The sequence below is a fragment of the Diuraphis noxia genome, unplaced genomic scaffold (assembly GCF_037042655.1).
Source record: "Diuraphis noxia isolate RWA-SAM2 unplaced genomic scaffold, SU_Dnox_SAM2 contig0002, whole genome shotgun sequence".
Lineage (NCBI taxonomy): Eukaryota > Metazoa > Arthropoda > Insecta > Hemiptera > Aphididae > Diuraphis > Diuraphis noxia.
In genome coordinates, this window is record NW_028301712.1 from 83620323 (window position 1) to 83639878 (window position 19556).

A 19556-nucleotide genomic window follows, 5' to 3' on the forward strand; every position below is an offset into this window, starting at 1 on the left:
GCCTGTAGACTGGGACCACTATATATTGGCCATTGGCTCAGAATAGTTTGTACAAAAAGTACATAACTTAGCAGTTAACACTTCATTATTTAAACATTCAAATATTTTGTTTTTACTATATTGACTGCTAAATCTAGAGGATAGGTATAGCTATATTTGATCATACATTATTACATACATAAATAATAAATATTCTATAATTGTTTGATATTTTAATAAAAAACGATGCTAAACAATAATTGTTGTGCCTTCATAATACTCTTATACCAAATAATAAATAATATAATTTTGTTAAAATATATATTATTATTATTGCACACAAACATTATTATTAAGATAACATAATTATTAAGTTTAAAACGAAATATATCTCAAGTTTCTTGAGGTAATTTGCATATAGCGTTTGATGGAATGGAGGAGTCCGTAGACGCACGAACCATATTATATTCATTTTAGATTTGTAGTGTATTATCGTTTCCGGTGCCTAGTTAGTAGATAATTAACTAAATTGTAAATAAACTCAGTGGTACAAAAACAATGAAGTTGAATGTTCTTAGAATTAATAATATCGTTAAATAGACCGACAATTAATTTTTATAATTATACTATGACAACTATGTACTCTTGTACATGACAGTTTTATTCGAAATATTTATTTTTGACAATTTTTAAATCATGGATACACGAAAAAATTGGAAAACTATATCATTGCTTGTTTGTGTATTTGCTATGGTTAGAGAAATTCGACCAATTAAACCATTTATTACTTCATACCTGAAAAGTATGAATTTTTCATTGAACCAGGTATTTATACTAAATATTGTTACCATTAAAGTAATTTATTTTAATAATAATAATACAATAAAATAAATTTATTTTTGCCAAAAACATTGCCATTTCAGTGTATATACATTGTGTTTCCTTTTAAAAGTAACAATAAATAATTCTGTCCAGTGATATTGGATTGGGATGGGTTTTTTTTAAAGTCAATTTTACTCTTTTTACCATGCCTCTAAAATTAAAATTAACTAAATTATAACGAGTTAAAATTTCGATTAAAATTATAGAATTTCATAATAAATTATGATTTATAATTTATTCATAACATTTACGTAAAATTGAGGTTAATTAATTCCTCGAAATTAAATTCAAATGATTTAATAATGCCTGCAAACTAACGGATACAAAAAAAGTACTCGAAATTGCATGATAATTCCTGAAATTCTCGGATGATTGTTGACCAAATCAATAATTTTAATCGAAACTGTTACTCGTTATAGTTTAGTCAATTTTGATTTTAAAGCTATGGTAAAGAGGATCAAATTCACTTAAAAAAATTCGATCTATCCAAATCTGTTATTATTAGTTGATGTTGCCATTTAAAAAAATGCAAGTTGTATTGCGCATACGCACAATAAAAAGGTTAAAAATTTGAAAAAATGTGTATTTCAATAGTCCCTAACTATTTAAAAAAAAAAACCATCTCTATCCAATATCACTGGACAGAATTATTTAATGTTACCTTTAAAAGCAAACACACTGTATAAAATATAAAAATATACTTTAAAAGTTTCAAGTACCTAGGAATAACATTTTTTAATTACAACAAAATAACTAAAATAATATTTCTCCGTTTAAATATCTAATTTTATCCAAATTTGAACTTAAAATATCTATAAAAACTATGTTTATACATTTTTTTTTAGATTTTTTTGTTATAGTATGAACTATACATGAGAAACCTTCTTTAGTATTTTCAATCTTTAACTAAAAAAATGTAGTGACTGATGAATTATGTCAAATTTTGAACATAAAATGTTCATAAAATATTAAGAAAGACTTTAAACAACTTAAGAAAAACTTTGTACTAGGTACATTTTCAAACAAGCAAAAAAATTTTTTTTGACATTTACATTTACAGAAAAAAAATAAAAAGTTCAAATGACTTTAAAATAGCTAAAAAAAATCAAAATATTTTGAAAATATAACAATTATTAAACAAATATTGCATGAAAATAAAGTGTCTACGGTTATTCGTTTTTTAATTACTAAAAAATAAGAAAATTGCTCAGTCAGAGATTATTAAACTATGAATGAATATCTAGTACATAATACATATCGTAAAAACTTGGACTTCATAATATGCTCATAAAAAATTAATTTTACTTTCCGGTAAATTATTTTTTCGAAATCAAAAACACAGATATTAAATTATTTTAAACATACAATAAAGTACATAAATTATATATATATTTATATTATTATTTTTTATTTTGCATACGTAAAAATAAAAGTAAAATTACTGATATTTAAAATTAATTATTGTTTATTTTATCGATATTTAATCCAATTTATATATTATATTTTGAATATAAATAATACATTAAAAAATTTTTTTTAAATATTAGGTATGAAATTAGGTTGGTTCAAAACTTAATTAAAAAAATATGAATGTAAAATAAATATTAATGGTATGAATTTTCTTAATATTTGTTAGTCGCTATACCTTATACGTATTAGTTCAGATCATCTAGATATCTTGTATACAAAAATTATAATTATATTACTTAATATTTATAATATACTTAACAAATAATATTTTACTTTTATGGTTAATTTTATCCGTATTTTATTGTTGTAATTTTCATTTAGATCAACGAAGAGATTTATGTTGTGGGGACTTACTCGTGTCTTGTATTAGCCATTGTAGTATTCTTAATAACGGATTATTTTCGGTACAAACCGTTGATCATTGCAGATGGAATTTCCGGAATCGTTTCATACGTCTTAATGTTAGGAACACCAAGTTTATTCAGAGTTCAAGTGAGATTTTTAATAAATCTATGCATTTATACCTTCAGTTAGTAGCGTACTCAGGATTTTAGTTCAATTAGGTTTTTACATGAGTAAATAATTTACATTATTTTTTGCAAAATAGTTTTTATATAATTAGTTATAACAAATTATAACTAATAATAAATTAACAATCTATTTTATATCTATTAAAAATTACCAACAATTAATCGACTCAGTGTATTGAAATGTTAGTAGATAAGATTTTTCGTAAAAGGAAAAAAACTTCAGGGAGTTCCAGAACCCTAGAACCATTCCCCTGCGTACGCCACTGCATATCTATATATATATTATATTGATATATTATCGCATTAGTTACATCAAAATAGTAATTACTTTACAAACCAGCACCAATTAAAATCAAATAAAAATAATTTTTCAATTTAATACTATAGATTGGACAGATTTTCTTTGGATTTTTTTATGCCTCAGAAGTTGCATTCACTACATATTTATACGCCAAGATCGACGACAAACAGTTATATCAAAAAATCACCAGTATAGTGAAAGCATCCATATTATTTGGCAGATTCTTATCTGGCTTAATCGCACAAATTATTGTTTCTACGAATCTATTGGACAAAGTTTATCTACTCTACATTACTATATTAAGTACGTTTCTTTAAAATATTAATGATTACATTAATATAGGTAGATACCATTGTATGTTACCATTGTACCTAACTATTGTAACTTTTTAATTAATAATTTCATCTATAAAAAGGATAACTACACTTTTAATACAATTTATGAAAATTATTTTACTGAATTTGAAATAAACTCATTACAACTCGAAATATTTGAAATGTATCTAACTATAAGGTTTATAATTATAAATAGGTATAGGATAGGTAGTCGGTAGATCAATTATTAGACTAAAACAAATAACACTTATGTTAAGTTAAAATATTTTAAATAAATATCTGATTATTAAATAAAGTAATTACCTACCTAAACTTATGATATTTAAATTCGATTTTTATTAAGTCTATACAATTTATTGTAATCGATAGTTGATACATATATCTTGTATGTAAATGTTAAAATATTTGAATTGGTATTTGGTAAGGCGAGCCATCGTAGTTCATCGCCATCTATATTTTTAATCATACTGTGTAATTATTTTAAAGCGATAAGCAATACAGAATTGAATGCATAATTTTGCATATTAATCCACTTATTGCATAATAATTTGTTTTATAGGTAAATGCTTTTATACAAATTTAGTCGATAATATGACAATTATTGTTGTAGGTATTACTAACTCTTTGTACTTCTTTAAGAACATGAAAAACTCGTTTATGGTGTATAAGTTATAAATAGAGTTTGGATTTTGTAAGCATTTGCTTTTTTTTCTATTGGTCTAAAATGAACGAAGCTCTGTCACCTATTAATAAAATACGTAGTGAGCTTTTTAGCTATATTTTTTTTCCTTTTTTGATTTTTTATGCATGCATTTTTGACTTATAAGTAGGTACTTCTAGTTTCTACATTAATGTCTAGATTAACATTACAACTATAAAAAATCAATTACTGAACTACCCGTTATTATACATTTTTGAATATTATTCATATTTTTCTTTCGTTAAGTATTTTTTATCTTTATATAATTAATTAGAATCTAAAATATTAATCTAACAAACATTTAATAGGTATAGTTATAATGTTATTATGCTTTATACGTAATCATATTCATATATAAAGTAATAATAAAATAATATTAATATGCAAGTTTTGAGTAGTTTTAAAAAATAGTTTAGGTGTATTTTTTTAGAATTTTTATTGTTCTAATTTAGATTTGTATTGCTTTTTTGCTTCATTTTAAGTGCTTTTATAGTGCTATGCAAATCAAACTCTGTTTATAATTAATACATTTGATATAGGTAACTTATTATAGGTACACAATCGTACAACACACAGTATTATAGGTACTTAATTGTTATCATAACATTTTAATTGAACGTATATTATACTTGAACTTTGATTAAAATTATCTCATTATTTGCATATTTATTTTTATGTTGTTGATTAAATTTGTGGCAATAGTGCTCACTCGACATTCACTGTCCTGTCCATTAATATACCTACCTACTTAATACATTTTTGTGCCTATTAAATACTTGAATAAAACAGGAAAAAAACTAATGACTTTAAATACTTAGTAGGTAAATACTATGCACGTTTACACTATATACTGTTTAAATAGATGAGTAGGTTAATAAGTTCACGTACCTACACTTATAAAACTGAAATTAATAATAAAATACTCCAACAATATTAATATAATATAGTTTTTATAACTGATTATTATTTTATTTGTAGGTACTTTATTTGTAACAATTTGGGCGTTTTTTCTACCTAAAGTGAAACACAGTCTATACTTCCATTCAAAAAATGAATTTACAGATAACATTAAGTTGCATCGATCGAATTATGAGGTTGTATAAGTGCAATAGTATGTTAATTATTATATTATTACAATGGCGCAGCCTGGACAGGACACAGGGAATCATATATGTATACCTCCCCCACTAAAATGTTTTCACACATATGTATTGTACAAAACGTCCTTTACAAGTTCACAACCACACTTTTATAAACTCTATTCTAAATGAGTTTGGAAAAACTGCGCAGCCTCTAAATGGTAAGACCATTGTGATTGGCCAGAAGTAGACAGCGCATCGATGGCAGCCAACAGCCAACACGACAGCACGCTATACAAGAAGGCGATGCCTTTTCGTCGAGATTTTTTCCTAACTTTTTAGGATAGAGTATATAGTGCATCAGTATTATCTTATACCTGTAAGCTGTAAAATTATAATCAGCGTAATTCCCTCAAAACAAAATATCCCTTAAGCGTTAGTATAGGACTTAATATTTTGAGATTAAATAAACATATAATACAAGGGAAATTTTAAATCATTTTCAATGGATAAAATAATAGAAAAATGCATAGTTCTGATCAGAAAATTCATAGTTTTACATTGATGTATTTTTCGGTTGAATATTAGGATCATAATAGAAATGGTATAACTGTATAAGGCAGTAATGGATGACTAAGTAATAATAACTGTCATGGTTGTGTTATTTGAATTCAATGATAGATAGGTACAGCATTGTATACCATAACAAAAAACGATTCGAAGCCGAGATGGTCTACCGACTGCTAGATTATAGTAGTGGTGTACACAGTGTTCAAAACCACCATTGATATTTTTTTACCAAATGTACGTATACATAGATGTATAAAAATTAATACAATTTAAAAAAAATATGCCTATATAAGAATTCCATTTTTTTACATAACCCCTCAAAAAAAAAAAAAATATCTATATTCTCCACTGGGCCAATGGCGTAACTAGGACTATAAAAGGGAGAGGAGGCCTAAGTATTAATTCAACTAAATTGTCTACAGTATTCGTATATAAATAAAATGTAAGCAATATAATTATTAGTGGAAGAAACATCCAAAACCCCTCCTGGCTAAGACACTGAAACTGGCCTTAATAGACCATATTAATCAGCATATTTTATTATAAATTGTTTACCTATACATATTATATAGTTATATATATTTATTTTATTATTACTCATCAGTATAGAAACCGAATTTCTATGTGCAAATAACATAATATTTTTATGGTGTGATCTTAGACCAGTGTTTCTCAACCTTTTTTAAGTTACCACCCCCTTGAGTGTCAAAAATTTTTTTAACGGCCCCTACAATGTGAGAATTCTATAATAAGGGTTAGGTTAAGGGTATTTGGAAAATTTAAAAGAAAAAATTGAAATTATCTAATAACTCATGTTTTTATTTATTTTTTATATTTGATATATTTTTTATTTATAGTTCTAGTATTATGGTAAGTTATTGTGTATTGCATAGATTGAGTAGTGACTGATAGTTATTATATGGATTATCAAGTATGAATTATTTTTAGGTCACACCGACACCATCTACAACGTTTTTGCGTGAACCGTTTGCCGCCCCTCTACCACCCAAAATTAGTTCACCGCCCCCCTACCACCCAAAACTAGTTCATTGCCCCTCGGTGACACTTTACCGCCCCCTGGGGGGCGATATTGCCCCCGTTGAGAACCACTGTCTTAGACAATGCTTTCCAATTACCTAGTTTGTTTCATGAAACAAATACCTCAACAGTAAAACTTTTATTTTGCATTTTTAGCATTTTTTGGTAATTTCGATAATTTTTTTTTATTGGGGTTGAGGTTTCGACAACAAGGGCCATTAGCTTGTGGAACTGTCGAGGAGGGAACTGTTGGTTTTGGTACTCGTGGATGTTTTGACAGAATTTCGAATGGGCACCCGTATACCTATAAGTTTCTGCCATGCCCAGGTGGAGGTGGCGGCCTCTCTTTCCACTCAGCATGAATTATTTAATTGCCCGGAAAGCGATGCCGCCCATGACCGGGATTCAAACCGGAATTCGATAATTTTATTTTAATTCATAATAATTGTTTACCGATATTGGTATATATAGAATTAGATTGCACCGTAGAGCTCTAAAAGATATGCTTGTCTACAGTAACCGTATAAATTTATTGATAAAATTAATTTAATATACATTTTCAAACAATTTTCCGAATTTCAGTTTATTTTTTTTCATAAATTTTTAGGCAAATTATTTTAAATTATAAGTAACTATTGTTACTAAACTGTTGCACTAAAAAATAATTTTGTATATTAATTTGTTAAGACGTTATTGCAAATAATGCATTTATATAAGCATTTTTGGCTATTTTTAGAGCATTTATCGATAGTTTATAGATGATTTAAATCCGGACCCTACTTATTAAAACACATTGTTAGATATTAACAGTCAAAACAATGAGTCAAAACCTACTTACCGTAATACAGTGTAAATTAATGTCTGTGAGAATGTGGTATAAAATATAAATAGGAAATTATAGCACAAAATAATGAATCTATATATTTTTTAAATGTCATTGCACCTATACTGGTTTATAATATAGTAATATAGTTACTCCGGTAAAAATTTGAAGCCCCCAAAAATATTATTTTTTAATACAACAAAATAACCAAAATATTTATTTTTCGTCTAAATATTTATTTTCGTCAAAATTTGAATTTCAAAATCTAAAATATTTATAAAATCAATTCTGTTTTTGAATTTTAGTATAATAATAATTGCTTATTAGAATTGTAGAATCTTGTATGACTGACGTTATTTATCAGTTTATCTTCACTAATTTCAGCATATTAAGCAGAATTTTATATTTATTTTTAATTCAAATGTATTTATAAATGATGGCGAATAAAACAATTTGTTGATGATTATTATTGCAGATATATAACAGAAGGTTATAAATATTCCTAAATTTAAGATTTATTTAGGATTATCGTATATTTGTAGGTTTATTACAGTTTCTTTACATAGAGTGTAGAAGTAATAATATAGTGATAACTTCAGTATATTTTATATTATTAGGTAGGTATATACAATATTTTTAGCAACAAACGCCATTTGTTTTATATATTTTACTCAATTTATACTTTATAGAATGATGTTCCTGAAACTTCAAAATCAGTTAAAATTAAAAAAGTGGAACAGATGATTTTCAATGATTTTAAATCTGCATATCAAAATAGTTATGTAGTCAAAAAAAGTTGTTGGTGGATATTATCATTTGTTGGTCATTTTTTAGTAAGTACTAAATGTATTATCATTCCAATTTGCTTATTATTTACCCTATTTATACCTATTATTTAAGGTTGGATTGTTTATTCAAGTGGTATGGGAGAATGCCAACAATAATAAAAGGGATCTGATGAATGGTGCTGTCGAATCTATACATACTCTTTGCGGTATCATAACAGATAACTTTATTCACTTTTAGATAAAGTTACTAAGTAGTTAAAATATGTAATAACTAAATTCTTTAATATAGGTGCAGCAGGTGCATACACACCGTTGGTCACTTGCACTACGATTGGAAAAAATTTGATGATATTATATTTACTATTGGAACATTTTTTGTGGCCTTACTATTATTCATTATATATTATTGCGATACGTTATGGATATTATACCTGGTATACATAATATATGGTACTTGTTTCCAAGTATTGTTAACTGTCACTACGTATGTATTTTTTATTTTTTTGGTTATTTTTCAGGAATGTGCAAATGCATAATATTAATTCAACGTTTTGACCACCTATTTAATTTTTTTTTTTAATTTTAACTTACCTACCTACTTTACATTATTTCCGTTTAAAGATATTATTTACTTTAAATACTTCCTTACAATAGTACCAACACCTTTAAAATATTTTTTAATAGTACCTACCAATCATCAAGGGTTAAATTAATAGGAATTAAAGTACCAAAACTGCTCAATTGCTTTTAAATAATTTTTAAGTCATTGTAAGCCTAAATATTATTTAAAACATTTGACTGAAGAAGTGTTTTAAGCGAACAACTCTTTTAGCATGGGGTGTCTTAAAATAAACTCTAAACGCAGAACAAAAAAAGTAAGGTAGACATTTTGTAGGGGTGGTCGGAAGAGCGACAGTGTCGTAGTTATGGGGGATGGTAATAGGGATAGATCCCCCAGAGCCTTTTTTTTTTAAATGTTTAATGCATTGACTTATACTTGATAATTGCTATAAGATTATTTGATTGTAAAATTACCCATATTATGTTATAAATTATAATTAAGGATATAATTCACCACGTCCTTATCTAGGCTGTCAAATTATATGATATAATGGTGGCTAACCTAACCTAACCTTACCAACTAACATATACGTATACCTGATAATCCCCAATAATATCTTTAAAAAAAATCACCTTTCACCTAATAAATCTAACCCTCTGTGAAGATTATCTATTGATCTGTTTAATACATTTATATGATTAATATTTTAGCCCTGAAGTTGCAAAATACATAAAACCTGACAGTTATGGACTAATATTTGGTTTTAATTTGTTTATGTCATTGTTGATTATCTCAATATACACATTATTATTTATCCAAGGCTTTATTGTTATGATAGAGGCAAAAAATCAGGTAAGTTATTTTATACATTGTACAGTATATAATATAAACTATGGTCTGTGTTATGTTTAATAATGATAAAATATATGTATAGATTATTGATTACCTACCTTTCAATGATAATAAAACACTGATTAGCAAGAAATAAATTAGATTTTAACAAACTTTGAAAATTGTTTAAAAATCAATGACGTTACCAAATTAAAAGTGTTAAGCGCCAAAACTGTTTTTAAATACTTATTTATAAAATAGCTATCTTGGATTATAAGAAAAAAATGTAATACAAAATCTATACAATTTAATTTTAGTTGTAAAAAAATAAAAATAAAATATCATAAATAAAAATTATAGCGCAGAGCTCTAGAAATCAAATCATTAAAAAAAAACTTAAAAATATTAAATAGAAAAAAAGTTGTAGCATTAGTCAAATAGACCTGTTACACTCTGTATATCAATAGAGTGGAATCTAAAACACTTACCTTACTTTTAGCAAATTTGGGGTTTTTAACGCGTACCTACTCCCGGTATCTATGTAATTTAATTTTAAATGTATTACAAACGAAATACAATGCAACAAACTCTAACCAGAAACACTGTATTTATGTCTAAACGAGTACCTGCACAGTACAGGGTGTACAGTCTGCAGTAAACAAAAACCTAGGATTATACACTTAGGTAGTCTAACTTAATTAATGAATCAAAAAATAAAAGGTTTTACTTTTCTTTATATAGATATTATCAGTTTCTATGATGTTTGCTTCAATGTCTGCATTGTTATTTATCGTGGCTGTTTGGAAATTCGCAAATTCTAGAAAATAACAAGAATGATTTATTAAAAAATCATTTACATATTAATCATCAGATTAGTTATATACCTATTTAGTGTTTTTAAAACATAACATTTGGATTTAAATTAATATTTACAGAAAACTAGATATTTTGATAGTTTATATTATATTCGTTCAACTAGATAATATAATATATTTAAGAATTTTGAATATTTAAACTTGTACTTCGAGTAATTTTAATTAAAATTAATAAGTTTAGAAGAGGCCTGCGATTTCTTTTTGAGTAATCGATCACCTAACTCCAAAAACAGAACGCGAGATGATCATAATTCATAATAAATTATAATTATTTATTATAAATTTGAAATTATTCCTGGAAATCGTTACGAGAATATTTTCTTACTTAAAAAGTGATGATTAGAGCTCAACGTCTTAACATGTACTTAACAGTTGGCGATATACAAATATTCAAGCATCAGCTGAGGCAGAGAACAAGATAATTACTCGTCAATTTATCTTCATCAATTATTATTCATCGCGTAAATAATAATTGGATAATATCGCGTGTAATTATAATATTCATATTATGTGTAATTGGAGATTATTAAATATTCCATATCCATCGGTTTAGTGTCAAAATTATAATGCAAATTTATTTTAAACGTTGGTTTTCATCTTTATTTTTTTTTAACAGATGTATACCGTGAACATATATAGATGGTGTTAATTATAGGTGTAATATCTTAGTTATTCGTCCGTAACGGATTGGATATAGGACTTGTTAAAGTTTATTGTTAACTACTCTCTATAGACTTTCCTGATATCTCTATGAACAAAAAATTTGAAATTCCGTTTAAACATTATTTGGACTATAATAAGCATAAGAAAAAAAATATCGCAATATGTCCAGCCGGCAGTTATTTACACCAGCCATCGTATAGTGGATACGATTATCAACAAATAGCAAGTCATTTTTATTAAATAGTTATAGATATAAAGATTGTGTTTAGGGAATTTTATTTAGGTATCCATAATAGTACTAAATAATAATTATTATGTTAGAATTTAATATTTTTCAGGGAGCGAATCCCAAAAAGGTGAACTAATTATGTTATATAATATAAAAACCAAATTATGTCAAGTATAGTGCTTTAGTAGGTATACATTTATTATATGAATAATAATTCAAAATTTTTTTTTAGCTTTTTATTTTAAATCTAGTTCAACAATTAATAATACATAATAATACACACATATTTATACACGAGATATAATATATTCATTAGTTATATCTTATATTAAATGAAAATATATATCTATTCACCGATCCCACCTTAAGTCAGCCTTCCTGGACCATTCATATATGTTGATAGTAAAACGCGAACACTACTGTAAAGGAAATATAGATCAAAAGAAAATTGAATTTTGTAATTCAATTATTTTACTATACAATTTTAAAATAAGCTATATCGAGTACAAATTCTTACAAAATAAAGTTGCTTTATTATATATTATATTGTATTTAGTTATTTTACCTATAAAATTGAACCTATAAGTCATTTATGTAGTCATACAGGCAATAAGTGTTATGAACGTCACCGTGTATACCTACCTTTGATGTTCTATGATATTTTATATTAAATCTCTGGTTGCATCCGAAGACGACAATTTGTTGAAACCGTTCTCTGTGTATGCGGGTGATCATCAAATGTTGTTTAATAGTTTATTAATAAAAAGAGAATACAAGTTTTAGAGTTGAATGAGAATATTATACTTTATTAGTTTTAAAAAATGTAATTTATACTACAAGCACAGTACTTAATTCGAATGAGTCGGGTTCAAGACTAAGTTGCCGACAGAACCGTTACTATAGTCTTGTCGCGCATAAGCAAAATATCTAAGATAAAACGCCTACATACAGGCGTTATTATGTTCTGTAAAACAAGCGTCTTTATATAATATAGTCTCTGCTATATAATGGTAGGCATATAACATAAGTTATAAAGACTGCATGTCTATATACATAGTATGATAACTTCATAAACATAGGTATACCTAACTGTACGTAAAAAAAACCCGTATAAACTAATCTTTGGAAACTTGCAGTGTTTCGCCCAAGATTATTTTTGATCTACCAATAAAGTTTTTATTTTTTATAAAATGTTAACAAATTCTTTGAAACGCCTATTTTTTGTACATGGTTTATAGTTTTTTAAACTCATTCACCTACCCGCTAACCTATACATTAGAAAAGAATACCTTCGCCAGTGATTCGCGGACGATATATAGTTATAATAGTTTCAAGACACACATCACACATGGACCTCCCCAGAAGGGAGCAAGATAGGACACTTGCCCCCCCCCCTAGATATTTAAATTTGTTTTCCAAAGCATTATCTTTAACGCGCCAATTTGGTAAAAATAGATTATTTTTAAAATGTATAAAAAAAATCTTCATTTATTTTGTAAATTAATTTTTCTCCTTCCTAGAAAAATTTTTGGAGACGCCCATGAAGACTGTGTTATTAAACGTTTTTAAACAAATGAAACTACTGAAATTCGAAACCCGGGATTGTTAATGCATGCAAATGTCTGTCACACACGATATTAGCAGATAAGTTGTAACCTATTACGCATTGATTCCAATAAGAAATAGTATTGATTAAGTATTGGAACTTAATAAATAGCACGGCTAAATAGTAATGTTATAGGTAGGTATTATTTCATATTTGTTACTTTTAGCCTATATTTTTATTTCTTATTGTATCAAATGATACAGATTTTATAATGCTTGTAAAAATGAAAAAACTAAATACAGTATAATACACTGAACGACTGAACTGTATACAGTTCAATTTTCAATTGTACAATTCATGGGTCTATGAATTGTAGATTATGGCGAAAATGACAATATGACATAGCTGCTTAGGCTATATTATATATTTATACTAATAGATAGCGCAACTTATGATGTAAACACCGAGTCCGTGGTGATATCATAGAGTAAGTACTGATTATTTTTGATAAGTGCCATGTGCACTGCACTGTGCAGAGCGCCCAGTACCCACAAGCGACAAGACACAAGTCACAACGGCCACAAGCCCACAACTATGATCATAAAATAATATCTACACTTACACTACATACAGTTATGAGTAATACAGTATATTATATTATTTCTAATGATGCTAAATGAACAAGATACAAATCATATTTTTTGAAATTTTAAATCTCAAGCTATACTTGTACAATAGTCTCATGTTGATATTGTAACAAAACAAATTACAAACTAGCCGTCTACAAATAATATATCAAATTGAATATTTGTTCAATATTAAGCAATTTATTAATTTTTTTTAAAATGAATTCAACTCGTGAAATTATAACATTGCAGTTCGGTCATTATTCTAATTTTATTGGCACGCACTTCTGGAATTTACAGGTTTCTTTTCTCTACATTTGCATACTATTAATGGTTAAATTAAATTATTAAATATTAAAATAATAATATTTTATAGGAGGCAAGTTTTACTTATGAAGAAAACAATAAGTCACTGGAAATATGTCATGATGTTTTATATAGGGAAGGTGTGAATTTAAAGGTTGGTAAAAATTAAACAATTTATCTTAATATTTTTTACTCTTAGAATTTATTGACAGTTAATACTATATTCTTAAGAAAAATAATAAAATCCAAATAATTTCATTCAAAGTTAGAAGTATAAAAAATTTAGGTACTTAATATAGTAACAAGTAATAACTAAAAAATACTAAAAAAATTAAATATTATAATTAGTATATACAACTGTAATATATTTATTGGACTTCAGCGTAATTTCTTTGAAGTCAGCACTGTATTTTTTTAGAGTAATAATTAATAAATAATTATGATAAAAATGTTTTCTTAGTAATTAATAAAATACATTAAATCTACAGTTCTAAACTTTTAACATATTAAGTTGTATTATTATCAGTTACAGATGTATACTGTAAATTTGTAATTTTATATTGCCAGCTATACTTGGAAAAATTCTGAGTTCTAAATAAAAAAAAAATCAATAATCCTCAATTAAATATCATCTTTTTATCGTGTTCCCAGAAAAGCAATATTTGTATTAATTTATGATTTAGTTTTAAACTAATGTTATAGTTTTTAACTAACTAAAATGGATTAATCAATTGGTTGATAATATTTTTAATGATATGACTTTTATTATTATTTATTTTATTTTTATAGCTACCTACATGACTTTAAATTAGGAAATCAACTCTACTATACACATATGTATATATATTGTATTTATATAAGTTAAAAATTAAAATAATAAAGTAGATATTAAGAAAAAGCCAACTAAATAATTAATTTAATTTAATCAAATAATCTTAAAAATTTAAATATGTTCCTACTACTTTATGCCTATGATAAATGAAATGATATATTATATTCTTTAACCCTTTCAGACCCAGAGTACACTATAGTGTACTCAAAATTCAGTAAATTATTATAAATGAACTATTTGGTTTTTCAGTTTAATGATAATTGTTACTACGTGAAAAAAACACGTACATTTGAATAAAAATGATAAGAATGATGTATATGTGATTCTACTTATTTAATAATCACAAATCGAAAAAAATCCCGAATTGAAAAATTTATAATAGATTTTAAAATTACAGTTGATTTTTACTCCGTTAGATCGCATTGTTGATCTCCGGCTTTTTTTTCCCCGTGAGAAGAGATAGTAACGAATGTTGTCTAATTTATATAACGTCTTTGAAATGAATCGTTTTTATTTTATATTCGAAAACATATGGGTACACTATAGTGTACCCTGGGTCTTCGTATCACGTTAGCGGTTCGTTCGACGCGCTAATTCGATTTTGCTATTTTGCATGACGATAATAATAATTATTCCGATTGTGTGTATAACGCATGATAGACATAGAGTACCTAATATTATTCTATGGTTAGTATTATTCTATTCTATACCTATATGTATAATGTATATATATATAATTAAATATTTATAAAGGTTATTATTATACAAAAGAGACTGTAATTTTATGATTTGGTGAACTATTTTTATTGTTATATTTAATAAAGGTTATTATAATTATTATTATTTTACAAAAAAATACTGTAATTTTACGATTTGTTGAACTATTTGTATTGTTAAAAAAGCGCAGAAGAAGACTGTATAATTTTATATGTTTTAAAGGTTTTAAAAATAAATTTGATTTGATTTGTTTTACTAAATTTGTTTGTTAATATTAAAAAAAAAAAATAATAAATATTGACTCCACGAAGACCCAAGGTACACTATAGTGTACCGACTTAAAACTTCGCAAAAAAAAATGCTAAAATTTCGAAACTTGGCAAAATTGATTTCAAGGCTATAAATATAAATATGACGAAAAAAAAGAATTTTTTATTTTATTTTAAAAAAGTCGGGTCTGAAAGGGTTAATTAAATTATTACTTATCAATTGATGAAAGGGTATTGATATTTAGTTTTAAAAAATTGTAACTGAAAAATTAAGCGATTTCATACTGTTCCAATTTAATATAATTAATTAATTATTTACTAGAATCTGGGATACCTAACCAAAATTTATTTTTCATAATGATTATGTTTAACAACATTAAAAAAATAAAATAAAAATGTATGCTTGTAAATATTAAAATATAATAGTTATTGCATTTATACTCGCTTAACCTATTTATATCTCAAATACACAAAAGCAACTTTATGTGATTATAAAATTATGAATTAGTCTTTAGGACTAAGATTTGTTTATCAAAAAAATATGTTTATTTATTTTTTCAATTAGGTAGATTACTTAAGTAATGTGTAGTCTATTATAATATAATATTACAGTAGAACCTCGATTATCCGAACTGATTGGGACCGTACCTAGTTCGGATACGCAAAAGTTCGGATATTGGAAATTTAAAAAAAAATTTTAGAAAATTACATATGTATTAATTATTTATTGTTTTTATAATTAAATATTTATTATTTGTTATTAATATTTTATTAGAATTACATACACACATTTTTATGTAATAATCAATTTTAATTTGACGATGAGCTGCAACGTATTTACTGCAGCCAAGTCTCACAAACGTTTAAGGAGAAGTAATTGTGTTGGACAACATTCGGCCTGTTTTTCAAACCACTGAAGACCAGTTTCAAATGCAGCAAATGCTTCAGCAGATGTTGGTCCTTTTGGCGTACTCTTACTTTTCATGTTCGGATAACAGAACGTTCGGATACGCTAATTATAGTTCGGATAATAGAGGGTTTGTATAACGGAAGTTCGGATAATCAAGGTTCTACTGTACATATTAAACAAAAGTTGAAGTTGTAAAATACCTAATGAATAACACAAAATTGTACTTAGTTACTAACATATTTTATTAAATTATTCTTAAATCAAATTAATATCTATTAAATAATAGAGATTTGAGAAAAAATGTTGTTATAAAAAGTTCTTAAATTTAATATAATAATTGTTTGTTGAAATTATAAAATAGGGTGAGGTAACCTATACTCCTCGTATGCTGTGTGTTGATCTTAAGAACAGTTTTTACCAATTGCCAGATGTGCATAAAGGCTTATATGATCTAAATTGTAGCAATATAGATGAAGAAATATTAAATCTTTCAACTAAAATTGAAACTATTGAAGAAGAAAAAATTCCTAGTAATGAATTTTTTTCTGACTTAGTGAAACAAGAACTATTTATAAGTAAGTTTATGATAGTTATTTTTAATTTTTAGTATAATTGATATTTATATATCAGGTGGTTTCTATTGTTGTTCTTAAATTGAATGAAATTTTAATACCTTAATTCATGTGAAAAATAAAATAACAAATATTTTGTATACAATATTTCAGATGATGGTAGTGAGAAAATAAATATAGCCGAAAAAGTATATAATTTAGATAATGATGTTAAAATTTGGTCTGATTTTTTGAAAGCTCGTTTCCATCCAAGAACTATCACATCTATTGATGAGTATAAACACAATGATTCAAATAATGTGTTTAATAACTATGCTCAAGGACTTGAATTATGGAATTCATATAAAATGAAAGAAACTTGGACTGATAATTTAAGATTGTATGCAGAAGAATGTGATTATTTACAGGTACCTACATTAGATTATGGACAATGCCTTACAATTAATTTTTAAAAGTAATACACTGTAGCTTTTATTTATTATATAGACACTAGCCATATTATGCAGCAATTATTGTCATAATAGTAGCTAATAATGATTTCTAATTATTTGTTTTAATTGCAAAAATTGTTTTTTCATCTATTTTTTTAAAATAATATTATAAGTTTATTTATATATTTATGAATTAGGGATTCCATATTTCAATGGATTCGTTGAATGGTTTTGGTGGTTTAGCTTGTAAGGCACTAGAATACTTAAAAGATGAGTATTCTAATAAAAATATTATTGCTATGCCTGTAATGTCAGATAATTATATTCTTGAAGATGAAAATTCTGAGTTACAAGCAGTTAACACCTCATTATTATTTTCTTCACTATTCGAACATTCAAATATGTTTGTACCATTAACTACATCATCTGGTGGATGGATAAAGAGCAAAAATCACCTTCAATTGGATTACTTATCTTACAAAGTATAACATAACAAAAATAAATTTATACACACATTTAATAATTTTTCTTTTATTTGTTTGATTTATTTACAATTTAAATTTTAGAACAATTTAGATTATCATTCCAGTGCTATTTTAGCATCAGCTATAGACACATTTACATTAGGTTATAGAAGTCGTTTAGATAACGATAGTATGCAAAATATGTGTACTAGGTTGACCCCTTTGGGGCGAAAGGCTGTGTCGGCTTCAATACAACTCCCTCTTGGATTTGAATCAAAGTCAAATTTACTCGATTACTTACAAAATGCAAAATTACCATTATGGAAACCCATTTCACCTCAGTGTACTACAGAAATGTCTGTGGCCCAAACAATTGTTTTAAGAGGCATAACTGAAAACATGCTATACTCAAAGTTAGTATTTAATGATTATCAAGTTCTGTTATATTAAACTGTGTATTAATATGGTTATTAAATAATTGCTATTATTATATCTATCTATATATATATATATATATTTTAATTTCAGTAATCTCATTAGAGATTCAAAAAATCCATCTCATCATTGTACATCACCCAGTGATTTGCTTAAATTATTTATATCTTTTTGTGATCACGTGCGAATGACAGAAGTTCATTCATTTGACTCATCATTAGAGACTATAGCACCGTTCCCTAATATATTTTCTCAATCTATTAACCAGCATGGATTTGTTGAATTATCATCTAGATCATCTACTTCTGGTAACTATAGAATTTTTTTATGATGAAACCAAAAAAAACATTGTCAAAATTAATATTTTGTATTTTATTAATTTTCAAATTAGTGGTCGCGAAAAGTACAGCTATAAGTGGTTTACATAACAGTAATTCGATGAGAGATATGTTTATAGCTTTGAAGAATGATTCTAGCAAAGTAAAGGGTTCAAAATTGAGTCACATGTTTAACTGTGAGATTGATGTTATGGATTATAAAGAAACTCTCGAAAATCTTTTTGTTTTGAGTGATAATTATTTAATTAACGACTGTTTTTAACTTAAACGAGTTAATCAGTTTTCCTGAAAATTATAATAATAATATGTTAAAATACCTATTAATATTTAAAATAAATAATTACGTTTTTACATCTATAAACGATATTATTATTATATTTGTGTGTATTTACTATATGTATACATAAATATTATTTATTATGTGCTAATCGAACTATTACGTATACAACAAAGTA

At 25.9% G+C, this 19556-nt stretch overlaps 1 protein-coding gene and 1 pseudogene across 2 annotated transcripts; both read left to right on the plus strand.

The window, feature by feature from the left end:
* Positions 1–426: 426 nt before the first annotated feature.
* On the plus strand, positions 427–11311 carry LOC107167677 (folate transporter 1-like; annotated as a pseudogene). The gene is made up of 9 exons (XR_016190201.1): positions 427–804; positions 2653–2823; positions 3249–3465; positions 5176–5291; positions 8397–8540; positions 8608–8701; positions 8785–8979; positions 9768–9909; positions 10630–11311. The product of XR_016190201.1 is annotated as a folate transporter 1-like (transcript).
* A 2401-nt stretch (positions 11312–13712) lies between these two features.
* mst (misato mitochondrial distribution and morphology regulator) lies at positions 13713–19462 on the plus strand. Its single transcript, XM_015516846.2, has 8 exons — positions 13713–14127; positions 14204–14287; positions 17223–17436; positions 17587–17840; positions 18062–18346; positions 18431–18741; positions 18857–19071; positions 19155–19462. The coding sequence occupies exons 1-8, from the start codon at positions 14047–14049 to the stop codon at positions 19361–19363; spliced, it is 1653 nt and encodes a 550-aa protein (XP_015372332.1). The 5' UTR covers positions 13713–14046; the 3' UTR covers positions 19364–19462.
* The last annotated feature ends 94 nt before the right edge of the window (positions 19463–19556 follow it).